The following is a 20177-nucleotide window of genomic DNA, read 5'->3' as shown; positions in this document are numbered from 1 at the left end:
TGCATTATGGGAAAAAAATTAGTTTCTCGGAAATGGATGAAATTCGATACAAATATAGTTGATGGTATCCCGATCAAGAAAGCCAATGGGACCCATACCGTAATTTGTACGGTTTTGCCATGGGAACGACCGGGAACCCCCATATTATTCCACTGGGATGGACACATAAATGTCACATTATACACCATCACGGCGCGTTAGCGCCCTCTGTCAGCAGCGTGTGGACAGTAGTAATTGAAGTAAGGCCCGTAAGGGCTGTCCAATGCTGCTTGTGAAATAAAAAACATTATGGGCATTCTAGCGCCCTCTGGTGTTTGGAACCATTATTCACATGGAAAGGCCTGCCCCCTGATAAACCGGAAGTCCGCCATTTTGACAGGATGTCTGGAAAATACTGAGTCAGCGTTTTCGCTGATGTCGCATTTTAACGAACTCCTCCTGGGGCCTTTAACCAAATGAGCTCAAAATTGCTCCAGCTCATCTCGAGATGTGAGCCATCAAAAGTTATCAAATTTTTTTGCTTATGTTTTACGGTTTGTTTGCGGCAAAGCCGCAATCTTTACGAACAATTTTGCAATTCATTGTAAACTAAAAATTGCTCCCATTTGCGCAACAAACTCCGATTAAAAATCGGAAATATACATTTTCACCCCTGGACACAACAAATGTGAAAAAGTGACATTGGGCGCGATAGCGCCCCCTCGAGGTGCAGAAGAAAAAATGCATTATGGGCAAAAAAATTAGTTTCTTGGAAATGGACGAAATTCGGTACAAAAATAGTTGATGGCATCCCGATCATGAAAGCCAATGGGACCCCTCTGTTAGGTGCGTTTGGACCCTTGTGAAATGAAAAAGATTTTGGGCGTGCTAGCGCCCTCTGTGGGTTGGAGCTGTTTCTCACATGGAGAGGCTAAAATTTTACCTGAGAAAGGTAAAATGCACTGTCCCCCATTCATACGTAATATTATCTCAAACAATGACCAAACATATTGTTGTTGCTGGAAAGCGCCACTCACAGTCACGTTGAGCTTATTTTATTATTATTTTTTTTTACAATAATCTTCTCTGAACATTTATGGGAAAATACATTGACCTAATTTCATACATATTGACAGAAAATCAAGAGAAATGAAAAATATCAGCACTTTTGGATTTCTTCATGAGAAAGTCATGTGACGTTAGTTCATGTCCTGAGAGAGAAGACGCTGGACCTTGGGACAAGTTTTCTTTCATATGGATAGGTCCAGCCATAAACCAATAGTAATCATGTTTACCACAATAAAATTGGTAGCTGTGCCAACTTGATTTTAAATTGTAGGCTGTTTTTGTGACATCATGAGAACACAACCTAATGATGCATTTTTTTTTTAGAAGTAGAAAAGATAAGACAGATCTTTATACAATGGAACCATAGACCAGAATACTGATGGAGCTCACTAAAGTGCACTCAGTCTCTACCCCGTTCATCCCAATACCATAAGAAATAATCATAAACATAAGTTAATTTTAAAAGTACATCTTCAGTTGAAAATGGATTACAAACGCCACTGTTAATGCACTTTGGGCCATGTTTCCACTGATCGTGGGTAAACCTGTTCTGCAGCCTGTTTGTGTGTACCCTGGGAGTTTGGAGTCTGCCTGAGGAGAGAGTGGTGAAGAGGCAGTTTCCTGGGTGAGTGGGATCCTGCAGTACAGTATGTTGGCTGCACGTGTGAGCAGCCGAGTGGCGTAGATGTCGTCCAGGTTTGTCAGAGCGGAGCCCAAGATCCTGTCCGCTGTCCTTATCACGCGCTGCAGGTCCTTCTCAGCAGCAGCTCGCGTACCATGCTGGGCAGTAGTATGTATGCAAGTAGTATGCTTTCTATGGTAAAATGATAGGTGAAAGTGATCCTGAAAAGTGACCCTGCAAGTTGTGTAAAGTGCCGATTATTTGAAAGAAAAATATCAGGTATAGGGACTTTAATAATGCAGGTGTTTACCCTCCATGTCAGGTCCTCACTGATCTGCACACCCAAAAACCTGAAGTCTGAGACCCTCTCCACCTCCACCCCATCAGTCCACAGACCACTGTGAGGTGTTTTCTCGTTCTCTCCCAAAATCAATTATGACCTCTTGTTTTCTTTGTGTTCAGAAGTTGCAGCTAAAATGGCAGGAAACATTATAAAAGACCTGACAGTGTTTGACCATTTAAGATAAACATGTGTCATGTATCTGAAACACTTAATCTGCTCTATATGTCTGCATTCTTTCATCTGCTGCCTTTGTAATTTGTCATAAAATTTCTACACCAGAAAAATGACCACGCCTTGAATGTAAGCAAAATCAACAACAAGTGTAACAAAAACATTTATTGAGTTGAATGTGTCTTTAAATTGACAAATCATTTATACACATGTTTCAAACAATAACTGTCGCTTAAAATACAAACACAAAACATTTTCAATTTCTGTCACAGTATTACAACATAACTTTTAAAAAAGCTTGTGAATACATTCAAACCTATTTACATCATACACAACAACAGAAAATTAGGATAAATCAGTGAAAACTTCATTGTAGTTTAATTTAATATTATCTGAACCACTCTTGGTCTGGCCTGTCACCTAGAACCTGTTTGCCCTGGGAGTCCCTACAGAGGCATAAAGCCCCTCACAACAAAGCTCCTAGGATCCTTCAGGCGCTCAAACCTCTCCACCACGATAAGGTGGTGGTTCAAGGAGAGGAAAATTTATTAACATTATTAGTGTCATTACAATTGAATACATGATTTACATCAATAATACATTATAAAATACATAACAGTACATAAAAATATACAATATAAATACAATACATACATTATTATGTGGCATGCATATATACATTACATAATTAATTTATCATTCAAGGGACCCTTTGAACCAGTCAGAATGGTTCAAGACCAGAGACAACAAACCATACAGTATGTGTGCACGCATCACTGTAAGGTACAACACACAATAAAGCCAAAACTAAAACAGAAACAGCAATTACAACTGAAAGCCCTAAAACTACAACGCCTAAATCTGCAAACACATGATCCAAAGCTAAGCAGTCTCTTCACAGACAGGTTTGTTTGTTCGCCTGCTTTACAAGTTTGGTTTTCCTCAGACACCTCACTCTTCACATGATGTCACTGTGTAAAGGCTTGTAGTTTTCTAATGTACTTTTGTCAGACAAAATGGAAAACTTTAACTGCATAGTCACAGATAAGTTTTCCCAGTCTGACAAAATGACATAAAACTACAAGACTGAGCACAGCTTCACCTAATAAAGGGGACGAGAGGAGGAAGACAAATATTGTAATGCATGATTCACAAAAAACCTGTCAGCAAAGAGAAAACCTCTGCAAATAAATATCTCAAAATGCTCCATCACTGAATTTCCATGATCCAACATCGAAGGCTACCATCAAAACGAACCAACACATAAATATATACAACACTCAAAATGTTTCCAAAGACAAACACACACAAAAGTCAAAATACATGATTACTGCCAATTATAAAAAATGTTCTATACAATTTTGACAGAGTCAAACCCTGAATGCTCAATAATCAAGAGAGGAATGGACTGCTTAGAGCATGATGAAAGGGCATGGGAAGACAAAGTTGTAAGAGACACAAGACAAGTCATATGTAAGGAGCAATGTGATGAGCCGACACAATAAATAACAGCTGTCCATTTAAACTATAAAGTAAATCTAATCTAAACGCGGCATTTCAACGCACTTCCCCCTAAAAGAACAGACGATCCCTTCATGGTCGCTAAAGTATGTTGGCACGACTGAACAATCAATATCATACTCACTAGACTTTAGATAAAAATGATCAATTAATGTCCCTCTCTCAGTTGTGGGAGATGTGACGTATTGAACATAACCTCTTTCTACCATAAAATTGCAGAGACTTGTAGATTTCAATACGTCATCATTAAAATCTCCCATCACAGCCACAGTGGCACAATGTGAGCTCAGCCAATTCAATAACCTGTCAAAGTTATATTTGAATAGAGACATGGGATAAGACGGTGGCCGGTAAATTGCTGCTATGATGATTTGATGCTCTGCAAAATAATTAACTAAACACTCCAAATCGAAATCTCGTACTGTGATTTCATAGTTAAGGTTTTCCTCACAGTACATGCCAACTCCACCGTACTGTTGGCCACGTAAACTAACCAACGCTGTGTGGTTACTGCGCTGGTAGGAGATACTACGGGGACGACTATGGAAGGTATAACCTTCAATTTGACAACCATCAAAAGATGAGTCTACAGATAACCATGTCTCTACCACAGCGATACAGTTAGGCTGCAAAAGCTGTGTGCGTGAAGCTAAGTCAGACACATGTCGGGCTAATCCCTGTACATTCATAAAAAATACTGTCAAAACATGTGCCTCTTGTCTGTGCCAGGGCAAATTGTCGACCACGAAGGGAGGCAGGTTCTCTAACGCGGCTCTAACGTTGTTGTTGCAGTAAATGGCCTTTTCCGAAAAGTCTTGAATTACAAGACCCTCTAAACTCCGGACGCGACTTAAGGCCACATACGCCTGACCAGGGGTAAATATTTTCTTCAGGGACACCACAGTTTCATCTACAGTTACCCCTTGTACTTTGTGTACTGTACAGGCCCACGCGAGTTTAAGCGGAAACTGTCTACGCCTCTCGGTGCGTTTATTCACCTGTTCTTCAGCTGGTCCTATGCGGGTAGAACCAGTCAGGTCTGCAGGGGTACGGGTCTGTTTCCTTATCTTCGCACCTACTCTATCGTCATCAAATTTCACGTAAATAGCTAAAGGAAACCTCTTGTTCTGGGGATCTTCGACTATATAGGTTACAATGCCACATACCCCATTTACTAGACCGTCAGAAAGATCTATGTTTTTACAAAGCATAACGCGTGCATTGACGCCGATATGCAGTGCCTCCGCCAAACTAGGTTTCATTTTTTTGGACTTATGGAAACACAGATGACCATGGAGTTCCTTAATTTTACCGGAGCCCTTATCAATCCCAAAATCACGCGCCTCTATGGTCATCACCTCTGAACAAACGCTACTAAGCTTTCTTAAGTTATATTCCCCAACATGAACCCTCCTTGCGAAAATATGCAATACGTCGGGCTCTTCGCCTGTTTCACGACGCTTCAATATATCTATGTCGCTTTGGAGCATGGGTGTCCCTCTCGTACGCACTCTTAACCGGTTTAAGAGGTCCGCGAAAGTACTATCCTGTTGTCTAACAACAGTTTTTAATTCCGCTACTTTAAACAAATCGTTGAAAAAATCGACGCCTACATTTTCTTTATACAGAACCTCCCCCCCAACAGGAGCTAACTGATAAAAATCCCCAACTGCAATAACGCAAACGTTTCCAAATTTAATCTCCTCATCCGTCTGTTTAATTTGACCCAAACGACCGTCAATCCACTCAAACACCCTTTTGTCAACCATCGATATTTCGTCGATTACAACAATTTCAACATCGATGTATCTAGCGCGCAGTGTACTTAGCTTTTCCTCTCCGAGCTTACCATACTTTGCTGGAGGATTCGCAGGGATAGAAAACGTCGTATGGATGGTCGCCGCCTCTAAGTTATACGCTGCTATCCCGGTCGGAGCCGTTAATAAAACGCTAATGTTATCGGGACTATGACAAATAGGAGCCAATAACCGCGACGCTTCGTACTGAATAGCCCTAATCAGGTGACTCTTCCCGGTGCCAGCTCCACCTGATATAAATACGTGCAATGGCTCAGGGTTGTTACCGGCAACCTTGTCTAAGCACCATTGCCGTATTTTGTAAAAAATGGACAGCTGTTGCTCATTCAGGCTTCGCACAAGTGCAAGACCCTCTAGACGACTCATAACATTTGTCCTCTCCAAATGACAAATGTCCTCGTTCCTTACAGCCAAGTCAGGGATGGGCTCTTGCTCATGCTCAGAGAGGACCTCCTGCAACATCTCCCTAAACTCCTCCTTCGACTCCAACCTTTCAACTTCCAGCTCTGGGCAGAGATCGGCCCATGCCTCTTCCAAAAGCTCTTCAGAGTTCATTGCCTCTTGGATCTCATCCAGATCCTCAGCCTCCACTTCAAAACGACACCTATTCGCATCAACGATCGCCTTCACCGAATGCACCGACCCGTCACTATAGCGCACTTCCCCATTTTCATAAAAGTCCTTATATGTTTCGTATGGAGCCGGCTTAAGGTCGGCTTCATCGCGATACGGTAAAAACAATTGAAGGATGCTTAGATGGAATAACTCTGAATCTTTTGTCTCTGAAAACCGTGCATACCTAACAATTGCAGGCTTGGTGTTCTGCCGTTTAGCGACAGCACCTAAAGAATTTTGTAAAGGAATAGCCTTTTGACAAGTATCTGTTTGACTAAGTACACGGTATTCAGATACAAAAGAAGCAATACACATGTCATTAAAAGTGCTATCGTTTGGCCTACTCATAAAGCGATCTATAATGTTGGTCATCCAAATATCATCCGAAGCCGAATCACCATCTAACTGACTGATAGGTTTGCTCAATCTAACAATGTTGTTCCCCGTCGGAATGAATTCTACTTTACGTGAGAATTCCTTAAGGTGCATGTTTGTAACGCGATAAACAGCTTCCTGCGCAGAGACATCACGATTATGCAAATAAACGCGTCCTAACTTTTTCAATGCCTCTTTTGCACTAACATTATCTTTGGAAGCTTCTTTTTGGGCAGCGCCCAAGAGCAAACCCATCTCCCTCTCTGCCTTAGAAATATATGAAATTATATAAACTATGCACGCCCACGCATCTACAACAAACTGAATATCCATATTCGCATCCCAAGCATCCAACAATTTCGCATTATAATTATTAATCCAGACTTCCTTAATCCCCCGCTTTAAAACTACATGAGTGTGACCGCCTAGAGCCTGGTACACCATTTCAAACGAGTCCTGTGTTAAACCGGCAGCTGCAAACAATGACTGCACACTATCAATGGGAACATTCTCATCTACAATAGCATCTTTAAGTGCAGTCATAAACGCCACAGCTTCCTCTTTAGGCATAATCGGTTCGCTCTCCGGGTCTACTTTTTTAATAAATGTACGCATGGACGGAGGACGTGGGAAATTAAAGCGACACTTCTTTTTTCCCTTTTTACAGGTTTTTGAGTGACGCTTTGAATGCTGCTGCACTGAAGTAACTTTTTCCAATAATTTTGGATCCGAGGGTAATTCACAACTAATGTACTTATCAATAAAGTCAATTACCTCCTCGTCTGTATTAACTCCGAGCTTGGGAGCATCTCTAACCCAATATAAACAATGGACGTGAGGGCTTCCGCGCTGCTGAAACTCTACACGATAAAAGGAATCTATAATTTCGCCTATCGGGTGAGCCGGGGACTTCAGGACGGTATTTTGAAATCTATGCCACCGCTGATCAAACATACGGGCGACAGTTGTGGGGTGGCGACGCAAAAGATCACATCTGTCTGCCCAATTTAAGTCCTCTACACTCCTGGTACTACCTTCTATTTTTAACAGGGCCTCGAGGACTTCTGGCCAACGCATATCTGCCGAACTAAATGAACAAAACCATGTTGGAATACCGAGCTGGCGCACCATCGCGATTAAGTCTTTCAGTGTGGCTTGCCAGTATGGGGGCGTGCCTCTAATAGGCTTCAAAAAACGATAACCGCTATCAAACTGTAATAAATTTTCCAAAGATTCTTCATCTGCAGCAGCATTACCCAAACCCTGACACGCATGTCCCTTTCGTAAAGCTATGGAGACCTTCGATACAACCTGCTCTACTTCCAACATGTACAGAGCCATGAATAGAAATTTAAGATTACGCGCGAAACGACCGTCCGCGTGCAATAGCCTGTTAATGAAATACCGGCACAAAGTAATACGAACAGGCCTACGGGTGTGAAACGTATTACGCCCAAAGGGGAACTCTTTTGGGAAGCATTTTGCCTCATTTTCCTTATCAGTGAGCAAACTAACTGGACTGTTCCCCTCTGCCGGAGCCAAATTCAGTACACCCTGGAAGTAGTGGTCAAGAGCCTCCTGAGCCATATCTGCAGGCATAAAGAAGGTGTCCTGGAACATACAATGACGCTGACGGTCATGGAGATGCTCATCATCTAAATCTTCATCCTCTCCCTGCGCTGCCTGCCCCTGCGCTGCCTGCCCCTGCGCTGCCTGCCCCTGCGCTGCCTGCCCCTGCGCTGCCTGCCCCTGCGCTGCCTGCCCCTCTCCCCCCTGTCCCTGCCCCTTCTGTCCCTTCGCTGCGCGTCCCTTCGCAGGCCGCCCCTTCGCAGGCCGCCCCTTCGCAGGCCGCCCCTTCGCAGGCCGCCCCTTCGCCTCCCATTTCTGTGCTTCCTTTACCTGTGCAGCCCCCATCTGCCCCTGCGTTGCCTGTCCCTGTGCCTCCTGTCCCTGTGTTTCCTGTCCCTGCGCCGCCTGTCCCTGTGCAGCCCCCATCTGCCCCTGCGTTGCCTTTCCCTGCGCCGCCTGCCCCTGCGCCGCCTGCCCCTGTGCCGCCTGCCCCTGTGCCGCCTGCCCCTGTGCCGCCTGCCCCTGCGCCGCCCCCATCTGTCCCTGCGCAGCCTGCCCCGTCTGCCCCTGCGTTGCCTGTCCCTGCGCCGCCTGTCCCTGTTCCATCGGTGTCGTCCCCGTATCCATAGCTTCCTCTTCCTGCCTCATGAACTCATTAACCCACTCTTCATCAAACTCTATGTCTAAATAATGCTGGTTGTTTGCTTTGAGAAATGCTATCGCGCTCTTTATCCGACCCGTGTCGACGTATTGATATTCATAATGGCCTTTGTAAGTAAGTTTACGCTTTAATTTCACAGGTAATAACCATCCGTCCATGCTACGACGCGGTAACAGCTTAGTGGTGTCAATAATATTGGACGGCACACAGGTGGCCGGACCATGTGTCCCCCCTTGTCCCCCTTTTGGCAGAGCGTACATCTGCATAAACACTATATTGAGCGCCACTAAATGCTGTTCGACAGTGTTCAAACACGCGAGTTCAGGAGGAATATCATCTAATTGTAAATTGTTTATTGAGCATTCAGCCGGCATTTGACCCTTTTTGAGTTTAGAGTTACACGTGTAGCAGATCCACAAACTCCCTCTACAATCAGACAGCGGACACGGTGACGGACAACTCTTACTGCACGTATGTAAATAGGCATCTGAGATACAGGCCTCAGCAACAGCAGCACATTTAGGATCAGCCATAAAATCATCCTTTCTACAAGGTAAGACCTGGTTGATAAATAATAACTTAAAGCACACGCAACAAATGTGTTCAGGACCGTGTTCAACTTCCCGCCAAAAGCGTTCCTTAACCAAATCAAAATTATCGGCCAATTGTTGCTTAATTTGCCGTTTACGATTTCTGTAAGCAACACGAGTTTGAGCTTTGTATTGCTCATCTTTGTGGTATTTAACTTTACTATAGGTTTTTACTTTCTGCCTATGTTTGGGACTATCTTTGTACTTCTGTTTACTGGCGGCCCTGACATCGTGTTTGTGCTTTAAGTTATCTTCATACTTTTTAATGCTAGCTGCCTTTTTCTTTTGTCTATACTCTGTATTAGCGCAATATTTATCTTTATTTGCTGCCTTGATTGCCACTTTCCTTTTCTCTCTATAATCTATGTCGTCTCTATATTTAAGATTGACTGCAGCACTGCTTGCAGCCTTCTTTTCCTCTTTATAAAATACATTCTCTCTATATTTAAGATTGACTGCAGCAGTGCTTGCAGACTTTTTTTGTTCTCTATAATCTACATTCTCTCTATATTTAAGATTGACTGCAGCCTTCTTTGCCTGTCTATAATCTAAATTTTCTCTATATTTAACTTTGTCTGCAGTCTTCTTTCCCTGTCTATAATCTACATCATCTCTATATTTAAGGTTGACTGCAGCTCTATTTGCGGCCTTCTTTCCCTGTCTATAATCTACATCGTCTCTATATTTAAGTTTGTCTGCAGCCTTCTTTCCCTGTCTATAATCAACATTGTCTCTATATCTAAGGTTGACTGCAGCTCTATTTGCGGCCTTCTTTCCCTGTCTATAATCTACATCGTCTCTATATTTAACTTTGCCTGCAGCCTTCTTTCCCTGTCTATAATCAACATCGTCTCTATATTTAAGGTTGACTGCAGCTCTATTTGCAGCCTTCTTTCCCTGTCTATAATCTACATCATCTCTATATTTAACTTTGTCTGCAGCCTTCTTTCCCTGTCTATAATCTACATTTTCCCTATATCTACCTCTCAATGTTTCACGCAGTCTATCTTTAATTGTGGCATATTTGCTTTTTAAATGTCTATGCTTTTTGTTTTGAATGTACTTGGATAATTTACTGTGTTGTACATTCGTTTCAGTGTTTGGACTAACCACTGATTGGGCATCTACCTGTCTAGACCTAGTGTTGTAACCCATAAGAATAGAACTATTAATTTGGCAGCTTCCGTAACAACTATGGGTCACAGGGTTTTTAACGCAAGTTACATTTTCATAATGAATATTGTTAATATTTTCAAGGTAGATGCCGCTGGTTGACAAAGGCCTGGTAGTACAACCATATTTAAGCCAACGTCCACTCAAAAACGTATATATATCTACACATAAAAGATCTGCTGTTGCTTGGATCTCTATCTCAGTGGCCCACGTGTTAATTCTATGCATATTACTATCGTTAATATACTGGGCCACAGAAGAGCAGCCATCGCGCAAAAGACTATTGTATTTTGATGCATTACTTTTAAGATGTTTGACGACCGCAAGTCTAAGTTTCCTATGATATTTCTGCGTGCCACTAACAGCCTGAGAGATCGAGCGAAAGAAACAGTTACCGTCGGCAACGATTTTATCATTTGTACACGGCACATCTAACTTTAACGATCTCAAAGGATCTATTGTTTTTGGTTCTGCTACAGCGAGTCTCTCATAGTCAATGTTAAGGTTCTGACACAGTGCCCTACAAACATTCTCCTGAAGAGGAATAAAATCAAGAGCATCATCTGTGGCACCGGTACAAACAACATCCCAATCAACATCACATTCACGATCATGTTTTGTCTTTTTCGGTGTGTGTGTGTGCTTGGGAACAGACGACTTTGATTTAACTGACCGTTTATGCTTTGGTTTTTGGTCAGAAGTGTCAAGCTTCGGAGGGGAAATGACCTCAGACGCTTCACACTTCAGACTAACCACCACGACAACAACGCCCGTGATCTCAAACAACTTATATTCAAGTCCATAACACTCAGCTAACGCGCAAAAATGAGCATACACTTCATCCAGGCTGCTAAAGTAAACAACAACACTTTTACCATCAGGGTCAACCATCCCAGTCGCACTACGACTGTGTGAGTCCACCACCGCGTATCTACCGCTGTCTTTAATGACTGCACAAGTGTTGCCACACATCGTCAGTAGACATGCATCATAGTGTGTCAACATCTCTCTTAAACCACCATCTAAGGTCACACAGGTACCGGAAACAATAAGCTCATGCTCCACTACATTTGCAGCCCCAGCAACCGGCCGACTGAACTCAAACTCAAACGGTTGACCATCAATAACTGACTCTTTGGGCAAGTCAGAAGGTAGTAAGTTATCATTCCCATTAGTCAGGTCGTTACCCCTAAGCTCTGTGTAAATAGCATCACCAATCTCTACAGTCCTGTCTAAATCCTCTTGCTGCCATGTAAACACACTGGACACAGTGTGCCTAGCTAATGCCACCAGAGCTATGGCTGCACACTGCACCCCTCCATACGGGAACCTGCTATCAGCCTGATGAAAACTACCCCTAACACAACTCGGAATATCAACGGGAACGCTATTCTCCATAACTATATCAGAAAACACTACAACAGGACTATCAACTGGAACACTATCCTCCATAACTATATCAGCACACACAGCATCCAAATCATCACATTCACGTTCACGTTTCACCCTCTTACTTGTGAGTGTGCGTTTGGGAACAGACGACTTAGCTTTAACTGACCTTTTACGCTTTGGCCTTTGGTCAGAAGTGTCAGGCGTCTGAGGCAAAATGACCTCAGACGCTTCACACTTCAAACCAACAACCACAACAACAACACCTGTAATCTCAAACAACTTATATTCAACTTCATAACACTCAGCTAACGCGCAAAAATGAGCATATAAATCATCCAGGCTGCTAAAGTACAGTACAACGCTTTTACCATCAGGGTCAACCATCCCAGTCGCACTACGACTGTGTGAGTCCACCACCGCGTACCTACCGCTGTCTTTAATGACTGCACAAGTGTTGCCACACATCGTCAGTAGACATTCATCATAGTGTGCCAACATCTCTCTTAAACCACCATCTAAGGTCACACAGGTACCGGAAACAATAAGCTCACTCTCTAGTACATTTGCAGCCCCAGCGACCGGCCGACTGAACTCAAACTCAAACGGTTGACCATCAATAACTGACTCTTTGGGCAAGTCAGAAGCTAGTAAGAGCTCGTGCCCATGAGTCAGGTCATTATCCCTAAGCTCTGTGTAAACAGCATCACCAATCACTAAAGTCCTGTCTAAATCCTTTTGCTGCCATGTAAACACACTGGACACAGTGTGCCTAGCTAATGCCACCAGAGCTATGGCTGCACACTGAGCCCCTCCATACGGGAACCTGTCATCAGCCTGATGAAAACTACCCCTAACGCAACTCGGAATACCAACAGGAACGCTATCCTCCATAACTATATCAGCACAAGCTACAGGACTATCAACCTCCATCTCTACATCGCTACTACCAAACGTGATAAGGCTTTCACTATCACTAACATCTATGTCAGACTGTGCACAACAAATGCAAGACTTATCTTGATCCCTGGCGTCAGAAGCGCTCTCCCCGTGGACAGCTGGTGGAATGCTGCGGCGTGGAGAAGGCTGACTGGCTGAAAGGGGGCTGGTCCTCTTCATCTACAAGTCACAAAGAAAACACATAACCATTAGACATCTCTCAAACTAAAGCGGATCTCACTCTGTTCAGTGTAGCTGCTTTTGAAAATGATACATAAAAATCATCATCTCACCTGGTCCACGAAGACCACTGGGGCGTCGGGGGAACTGGTGAGTGATGCTCCTGGAATCACCCCCACATCCACGAACTCCAGCTGCAAAAAGAATAACGTGTTAGATACGACTTCATGACAGATCATAGAATGTCAATTAATAAAAAGTACACACACCTCCTCCTCCAGGAAGCCGTCCAGGATGACCACGCTGGTAGGTGACGTTCCTGGTGTCACCTCCACGACAGCTGCCGCCACCTAGAGGACAACGTTTGTTAATAATCAAAGAAGTTACAATGTAAAAACTTTTTCAGCCTCTTTAAACGACACTGACCTGGTCCTCCTCCATAGTAGACACGGAGCTGGCAGATGAGCCGGGTCTCACCGCCACAACCTCTTGTGCTGCCCGCGCCTACAATAAACAAAATAACAAATATGCATTAATTTCTTTAGAATGTATAAAGAGCACAGCCTTAAAAACACCTACCTGCCGCGTGGGCCGGCGTCTCTTTGGGGCAGCACGCTTGCGACGCCTCGCCCGAGACGTCTGCAAAAAAAAAAGACGTGTTACTTCACCAGCTTAGAAATCAAGATTAAACAACAACATTTCACACAAGATCTGATACTTACCTTCTTTCCCGAAGGAAAGGAGCCGATGCCCTGGCCACAGCCGCCGTGAGATGGAGAGAACCGCTCCATCTCCACCAGCATGGCAGGGCTGAAGAGGCAAGGCGACAGGGGAAAGGAGAACACGGTCTCCACCTCAAAACAAAGGAAACAGACAGTTTAGTCACAGCACTCACAATCTAACCATAGCTTTATAGAGTAGAACACTAACCTCCTGCGCCTGCAGCAGTCCCTTGGGGCTCACGGGGGAGACCCCAGGCTGAGTGACGGAGATAAACACAAAGCAGTCAGTATAACTGCAACTTCAGTTAACAATGCTTTAACAAAACAGTAACAGTATCTCACCTTGCTGCCCCGTCGAACCTCGGTCCACTCAGGAGGGGGTGGAGGTGGCACGGGCGGCGGCTCGGGCACCTCCACTCTTGGGGAAACCCTCCTGGTGGCCGGGCGGGGCGGGGGAGGAGACACCGGCGCAACAGCGGCAGCGTCATCCAGCTCCAGCTGCATGTAGCACGCCTGCCACAGCAGCTGGACGAGGATGGGCATGCCAAAGTCGTCGCTCAGGTGAGTCTGAAACACATCATTCACCCACGTTAAATAAAACAACAGTCATTAAAATGGTCAACTTTAAAGAGAGAGACTGTACTTACACCATCCCTGGCCCACAGATGCCCTTTGCTCCGGGGAAACTTGTGTGCTACACGGAAGTAGCGGATCCCTAAAACAGATGTTAGCAACAAAAAGAACATGTTAAAGTATGCGCCACTCTAAGGAAAATAGTGATGACAGTTGCATTTTTTATACATACCCATGCCGACAGCGATGCGGTGGTACGCCTGCCGAAGGAGGGTCTGAATCTCCACCCCAGCGCTAAGCCGAGGTGGAAAATCCACGACACACACCTACAAACACAAAATTACAATTAAGACATGTTAAATACAATAATGAAGTACTTTCAGACCTCATAGAAGTGAAGTACACACCTTGGGCCAGCGTCCACAGACGTAGGCCAGGAGCTGGCCGAACTCCCTCGCAGCCTGGTCCAACGTCCGGCACGTCGACAGTCCGTTGCAGGGTGCCATCAGAACGACAAGAGCTGGCTCTGACAACAAGAGAAGGGTCAGAGGTCAAACGTGCTGAACTATATGAGACATTTCAAAAATGTAAAAAAAAAAAAAAAAAAAAATTTTTTTTTTTTTTTTTTTTTTAAAAGGCTAAAATGTTGCTAGTACAACTGTACCCACCTCGGGGCAGGGTGGTCCCAGCCAGCTCCCTGTGGATGTGCGAGGGTCCACCACCAGGCGTCGCGCTGAAGCCGAAGGAATAGTGCCCCTCCTGCATCGGCACGTGCTGGTCCACGATGGCTCGCAGATGGGAGTTCCCGACAAGCAGAATGAACTAAGACCAAAAAAGAAACAATCTGTATTTAGTGATTGTCAGCACATCAAAAGTCACACATTTATTTCCTTCTCAAACTCGTGAACTTGCCTTCTTGTCGGGAGACTCCTGCGGGAGCACCAGCCGGTGCTGCTTCCCGGACACTCCAGTGGGCCAAACCTGGGGACGGTGTCGGTAGCCGGGTCCACGGGCTTCAAAGACAAGAGAAATCATTGTAATATCAAACAGAATTAAAAAGGAGGTGGAAGTATTCTGAAATCCACTTACGTTCCTCGACGGGGGGCCAAAGAGGAGAGGGATCGAGCTCCTCCTCAGGAACAGCCGACTGCCCCGGGAGCAGCTCAACGGGAACAGCGGACTGCCCCGCGAGCTCCTCCTCGTGAACAGCCGACTGCCCCGGGAGCAGCTCGACGGGACCAGACGACTCCCCCAGGAGCAGCTCGACGGGAACAGGGGACTGCCCCGCGAGCTCCTCCTCGGGAAGAGCGGACTGCCCCGCAAGCAGCTCGTCAGGTACAGCGCACTGCCCCGGGAGCAGCTCGACGGGAACAGAAGACTGCCCCGCGAGCTCCTCCTCAGGAACAGCGCACTGCCCCGCGAGCTGCTTCTCCCTCCTCCTCTTGGCCGCAAGGGATCGCCTGGACCCCTTGCCGCGCGGCATCTGAAATACAAAAGTGGAATGAGTAAACAACACAATGGTCAAACAATCAAACCGAAGTAGCCATGTCTTAAACTAAAGTCAGACGCATAGAGAAACAACACTTCATATCATCCTAGCCTCAGTCTTGTGATGGTGCTGTAGAAGGTACTGACCTCATTCTGGCATCAATGGACTGAGGCAGAGACGACCACAGCATGGACTGGTATGACTCAGTCCACACTGTCAACAGCTAAAGATTTAATTCAGGTTTAATGTGAAACAACTTCTGTCCTCAGTGTCCTCACAGACAGGACCAGACATGGACCAAGCCAGAACCAGCAAAACCAAAACCACATGATCCTAGATGTATCTAGTTTAACACCAAATATAGCCTAAAGTGAGATTTAGTCAACCTGCCAGACACAGACAATACATTTCCAAATCTGACAACAGAAAACGCTCCACCTCCCAAATTTTCACCAAAGAGTAACAAAAGAAAGACCTTATCCCAAGCAGTACTAAGCCACTATCTCAGTTGTACCAAGAAGACAGTCATTTACGGCCCGTTTCATCAAAACATTCCACATAACATAAGCAACTAAAAACTATTAACTCAAAACAGTCAAATGATCTAAACTGTAGAATTCATCTGAACTGTAGAATTCATCATTAGTGGGACCCATCAGGTATAAGGCAATAAACAAAAAAGACGTACACAAGACACAGAGCCACACCAAGTCTGCACCAACAGTGTAATCATCACTACATTAAAACATGACGCTGCACCAACGTCAAGAACCAACAGGTCTAATATATTGCCTTTAAACTGACAATTTTGCATGCTACAAATATGTTCCGAAAGTTAGGAATGAGTTTGGCCCACAAACAACATTTTAATTTAGTGATTTCCTTTTCTGTGTTTGCAATCAACAAAGTCACATAGGGCCTTTAAACACAGGGCAGCTCCTCCTCCTACCACAGACATGTCACAAATACAAACCCTGCATCAGGTCTGAAACAGTACCACTCTGAGGCTGAACCCTAAGCCAGACCAGAACACTACAGTAAAGTTCACATGAATCAAGAAAACAGCCGCTGTCAAACACAAGGTCAAATACCCACAAATATCAACTATTTTCTCCACATAAAAGTTGCATAATGCAGCTTTAAGTGAGACACAAGGACATTAACAAACAGAACGAGAAACAAACCTTAAACTGAAACATCCGCACCAAGCTTGGACCAGAATGCAAACTCTATACAAAACATGTAGACAGTTCCACCAGGAACAGAACTCATTTAGATTAAATCTTAGAGGAATCTATCAAGTTAAAATTAGCTTAGAATTAAAACAAATAAATCAAATCAACAAGACACAGAACCAAACCAAGTCTGCACCAAAACAAACATGAATACGCGACACAATGAAACTGTTCCACAACATGAAAGATGAGAAATCATGAACCAAAACATCTGAGACAAAATGGCCGCTCTCTATCACACAGATGTGCTGTCACAACGATAAACACTACATCAGGTCTGAATGAGCACCATACTGAGGCTGAACCTTCAGTCATGCCAACACTCCTGTTCTTAACACACGCTGTCACAGCATCTATCCAAACATCACACAATAAAACAGAATGACCTGCAATACACACAATGGCCACCCAGAGCACTGCACTTCAGGGTCAAGGTCAAATACACACAAATATAAACTCTTTTTCCACATGAAAGTTACATAATGCAGCTTTAAGACACAAGGACATTAACAAACCTTACACTGAAACAAAATCCGCACTAAGCTTGGACCAGAACTCCACAAACTACAAACAAACCATGTAAACAGAGTCCTCCCAAGAACAGAACTCATTTAGATTAAATCTAAAATATGAACAATGCACTTTTAAGTAAGACACAAGGACATTAACAAAGAGAAAGAACCAAACATTACATCCTCTTACATGACACGCTCTCACATGTACCAGAACACGACATCAGGTCTGAACCAGAACCTGCGTACTACAGCACTACAGTAAAGTTCACATGACACAAGAAAACAGAGCCACTGTCAAATACAAGGTCAAATATCTACAAATATCAACTCTTTCCACATAAAAGTTACATAATGCAGCTTTAAAGCAGTACTAAGTAACTCTTCCCCCTAGAGGCCATAAGCGCAACTGCAGGTGTAGTAGAAAGTTACGATTTTTTTACTTATTAATTGTCTTGGAGAGTAAATACTACGCCAACAGGAAAGGCGAAGGGAGAGAGGGTTACAGTGCATCCAATTATACAATGGAAATATTTTTTTTCACTCAAACTTTGCTGTAAATACTGTTTAAAGTGACGTTAGCCCGCAGTTAGCTTTACCCGTTAGCATGTTAGCTTCTTCTTCGTGATTTCATTAGTGTGTATTGCTTTCTCCGCACCGGTGGCAGTCAAGTTGCAAACATGGTTTTCTGTCCAGAGACACCAGGGGGAGATGAAAGACCCTCCAATCATCCCATAAACACTTCTATTACCCGCACAGGGACTACGAAAAGGATTTATTAAGGTAAACACGTTACTTAGTACTGCTTTAAGTAAGACACAGGGACAATAACAAACAGAACGAGAAACAAACCTTAAACTGAAACAACATCCGCACCAAGCTTGGACCAGATATCTACAAACTCTACACAAAACATGTAAACAGTCCCACCAGGAACAGAACTCATTTAGATTAAATTCTTAGAGGAATCTATCAAGTTAACTTGAAATGAAAACAAATAAATCAAATCAACAAGACACAGAACCAAACCAAGTCTGCACCAAAACAAACATGAATACACGACACAATGAAACTGTTCAACATAAAAGATGAGAAATCATGAACCAAAACATCAGAGACAAAATGGCCGCTCTCTATCACACAGACGTGCTGTCACAACGATACACACTACATCAGGTCTGAACGAGCACCATACTGAGGCTGAACCTTCAGTCATGCCAACACTCCTGTTCTTAACACACACTGTCACAGCATCTATCCAAACATCACACAATAAAACAGAATGACCTGCAATACACACAATGACCACCCAGAGCACTGCACTTCAGAGAATATGTACTCCTGTTCATCACAAGCAATCTCACAACAGAGAACCAGAAAAAAGCAAACAAATAGGTGCCAACTGTATCAAAACTGGACATTTTCACACAACACTACAGGCTACACCAACAAGACTTGTTCCCCACAAACAGTTAAGCTACTAGAACAAAATAGTTTTAAATGATGATTTATTTGTGAAGTGTCACAGTCGAGCCAACAAGTCTAATGCAAACACATTAGCAGTATCATATCTGACACAAAATGGCGGCTGTCCTTAAACACACAGAACATCGTCCCTCCTCTCACAAGTAAAAAACCCTACATAAGGTATGAACCAGTACCGGAACACTACAGTAATGTTGACATGAATCAATATAACATTACATTTATAGGTAGCACTTTATTTCACACTACCACTGATACATTGTACCTGCCACATTTAGTACAGTGTAATCTGCTCTGTAACCATGTGTTCTATGTAACCATGTGTTATTACACACCCATTTATATTCACATCATACAATAAAACCGCCTGAGCAACTGTACTGCAAGACACAAAATGGCTGCCTATTACAGTTTTGTTCTTTTAGCAAGACAGACGGTTTAGCTGATCTGCTTCACTAGTTTTGATCGCTTCCTGTGATCTTCTTCATCTTCCTCCTTCCAGAGGAAGATCACAGGAAGCGATCAAAACTAGTGAAGCAGGTAATCTAAACCTTCTGTCTTACTAAAATAACAAAACTGTAATAGACTTAACCTAACAAGACAGTATGAACCTTTTACAAAGACAAAATGGCCACCCACAGCACTGCACTTCAGGGTCAAGGTCAAATACCCACAAATATCAACTATTTTCTCCACATAAAAGTTGCATAATGCAGCTTTAAGTGAGACACAAGGACATTAACAAACAGAACGAGAAACAAACCTTAAACTGAAACCTCCGCACCAAGCTTGGACCAGAATGCAAACTATACAAAACATGTAAACAGTCCCACCAGGAACAGAAATCATTAAGATTAAATCTTAGAGGAATCTATCAAGTTAGCTTAAAATGAAAACAAATAAATCAAATCAACAAGACACAGAACAAAACCAAGTCTGCACCAAAAACAAACATGAATACACGACACAATGAAACTGTTCCACAACATGAAAGATGAGAAATCATGAACCAAAACATCTGAGACAAAATGGCCGCTCTCTATCACACAGATGTGCTGTCACAACGATAAACACTACATCAGGTCTGAACGAGCACCATACTGAGGCTGAACCTTCAGCCATGCCAACACTCCTGTTCTTAACACACGC

At 43.7% G+C, this 20177-nt stretch overlaps 2 protein-coding genes across 2 annotated transcripts in view; both read right to left on the bottom strand.

Annotated features, from left to right (window-relative positions):
* The window catches only part of LOC306965077 (uncharacterized protein), a gene marked incomplete at both ends in the record, with an annotated part of 30836 nt that extends 23194 nt beyond the window's left edge, over positions 1-7642 (bottom strand). Inside the window, one exon of the mRNA XM_079559321.1 lies at positions 7627-7642. Coding sequence (XP_079415447.1) covers positions 7627-7642 — 16 coding nt within the window. The remainder of the gene's footprint in view (positions 1-7626) is intronic.
* The window catches only part of poc1b (POC1 centriolar protein B), a gene marked incomplete at its 3' end in the record, with an annotated part of 379874 nt that overhangs the window by 130297 nt on the left and 229400 nt on the right, over positions 1-20177 (bottom strand). The window lies entirely within an intron of this gene.

Source organism: Gobius niger (assembly GCF_951799975.1).
Source record: "Gobius niger genome assembly, chromosome: 7".
In the NCBI taxonomy this organism is placed as follows: domain Eukaryota; kingdom Metazoa; phylum Chordata; class Actinopteri; order Gobiiformes; family Gobiidae; genus Gobius; species Gobius niger.
This window is presented reverse-complemented; position numbering and strand designations above follow the sequence as displayed.